General features: G+C 40.3%; 1 protein-coding gene across 1 annotated transcript; it reads right to left on the bottom strand.

Moving 5' to 3' along the window:
• Nucleotides 1–389: 389 nt before the first annotated feature.
• On the bottom strand, nucleotides 390–1,439 carry LOC127794067 (uncharacterized). Its single transcript, XM_052324953.1, has one exon. The coding sequence runs from the start codon at nucleotides 1,363–1,365 to the stop codon at nucleotides 802–804; it is 564 nt and encodes a 187-aa protein (XP_052180913.1). The 5' UTR covers nucleotides 1,366–1,439; the 3' UTR covers nucleotides 390–801.
• Between the last annotated feature and the right edge of the window lie 690 nt (nucleotides 1,440–2,129).

Genomic DNA, 2,129 nt, shown 5'->3' with positions numbered 1-2,129 from the left:
TATTAAAAAAATTATTTTTAATACTTTTCACAATCTCCCTTGGGGAGATAATGATTTTTAATTGGCTTAATTTACACTATTTAAGTACCCTAAGTTTGTACAAAAACTTGTAAAACGAGAGTCTCCTGCATTGTAATATTTTTCATATAAAAATTATTTATGAAAAAAAGAAAAAAAAAATCGATTCACCTCCAATAATTCAATGGGTGGCCCCTAAATTTAAAAATTAAAAATTAATTTACATAAATTTTAAACCGTCAAATTATTTTTATTTACGTTCACATCTTTTAAATAACTCATCCTTTACTGACCAAAATGCGAAACACTTTGATGTTCATCCATATAATGATTGTTCACTTTGAAGTCACAGGAAAAAAAAAAAAGAAAAAAAGAAAAACTCACAAGTGAACAGAAAAACAGTGTAATATATCTCTTTATTTGCCACTACTGGGTGGGACAAATCACAGAACTCACTGGATTAATTGCTATGTTCTCTACCAAAAAGACAAAAAGTCAAATATATATATATATATAGACATACAGAAAACACAGAGAGCCAAAAATGGTGATAAGGCAGCTGGAATTCACCAATCTCCATGCCCCCACCGCCAAAGAAATATTCAAAAGATGACATAATTCAGAAATCCAATCCAAATCTACTGCTCTCTGGTGGAAGAAGAACCGCAAAAACACCATCTCACACCATCGATTCGATGTTAATTAGCAAGCCAGAACCAGATCTATTGTATATATATATAACTGATTTTTGAAGGAAGCGCTAGGGTTAGGGTTTTTACTTTTTCATGTCGGCTTCAAATCCTGAAACATGGCGTCCCACCGGATCTCGTCCACCCAGTACGAGTCGTCGTTCCGCTCCGGCTTCCGGCAGCCGTCGTCGTCGTCGTCGACGACAACCGCCGGACTTGAAAAGCTGTTCACTCTGGGGCTGCCGCCGTTGGTGAGCAGGAGGCGGCTTGGCTTCGATATCAGCAGCCGCTTGTTCCTCTTCGCCATCGCGTCCTTCCTTCTCGAGCTGCAGGCCCGCCGCGGCGGCACCAGCACGATAGCCGTCGCCGGGGAGTCCTCACGGCGGATCAGGCTCCGGATGCGGCTGGAGACAAAGCGCTTCGTGCGCTTGATGGCGAGCAGGAGGCTGGAGATGGGGTGGGTTCTAGATTCCTTCCTGGCCAGCTTGAGGATCTCGAGTCGGTGCTTGGCGATGGCGATGCCCATGCTCTGGAGAAACTCGTGGTTGAAGTAGGCGATGTCGTCTTCTTCGAGCTCGTTCTGGGAGAAAGCGAGGCCGTACTCGTACACTAGCGACGGCTCCAGCCCGGTCTTCGATAGCCAGGAGAACCAGTCCATGGCTGGCAATTGACAGATGGTCTCAACATGAGCCCTCTTCCCATAGAGAGAGATTAGCACATATATATATATATGTATGTATATATATATAAATACAAGCTTTGGCCCACCCTCCCTGCCCTTTTTCACTTACCTAATAGACGAGAAGACAAGGCACCTACATGGGATGGGACTCCTTGGATGGCGTATTTACGTATTTGCCTGCAAGACACAACGTACAATTCAATTTGGATGTTTAATTTTTTTTTTTTAATTACATAGGATGTCCGAGTTTCGCTCGATTAATTTTCAGGAGCAGATGACTTTTTTCCTTGATGCACCTTTTAAATAAATCTAAATGCGAACATAATTTATATATATTTAGAATTGGACATTCAGTGTAGTTCATGCAAAACTTACCTTCTAGCCTTGTTATTGCATTCTAATTAAATGCTGTCTTTTGGTAATAATTTTATCTTCTAAATCATCGTACTAATTCAAACTTTGATATTTCATATGAAACTCCAAATATTTTATCACTGTACCTGTATGCTTAATTGTCCATCGCTAGGACTCCTCTTAAATACACATCATTCGCAGTTTATATAATCACTCACCAATTAGTCACGTAAGCTGAAGAAGCCAAGGATGGATGCTCAGAGGGCAAATAACATCATAACACCATCAGGTCTACCACTTTACTATAAAAGACATACAGGAGATTAAGTTGTTTTTTCTATGATTGGCGTTTGAATAAATTCTTCTAAAAGCGAGTTAAGACATAT

This window comes from Diospyros lotus, chromosome 2 (genome assembly GCF_014633365.1).
Source record: "Diospyros lotus cultivar Yz01 chromosome 2, ASM1463336v1, whole genome shotgun sequence".
Classification (NCBI taxonomy): domain Eukaryota; kingdom Viridiplantae; phylum Streptophyta; class Magnoliopsida; order Ericales; family Ebenaceae; genus Diospyros; species Diospyros lotus.
Note: the sequence above shows the minus strand (reverse complement) of the source record. Positions and strands in the feature narration are given on the sequence as shown.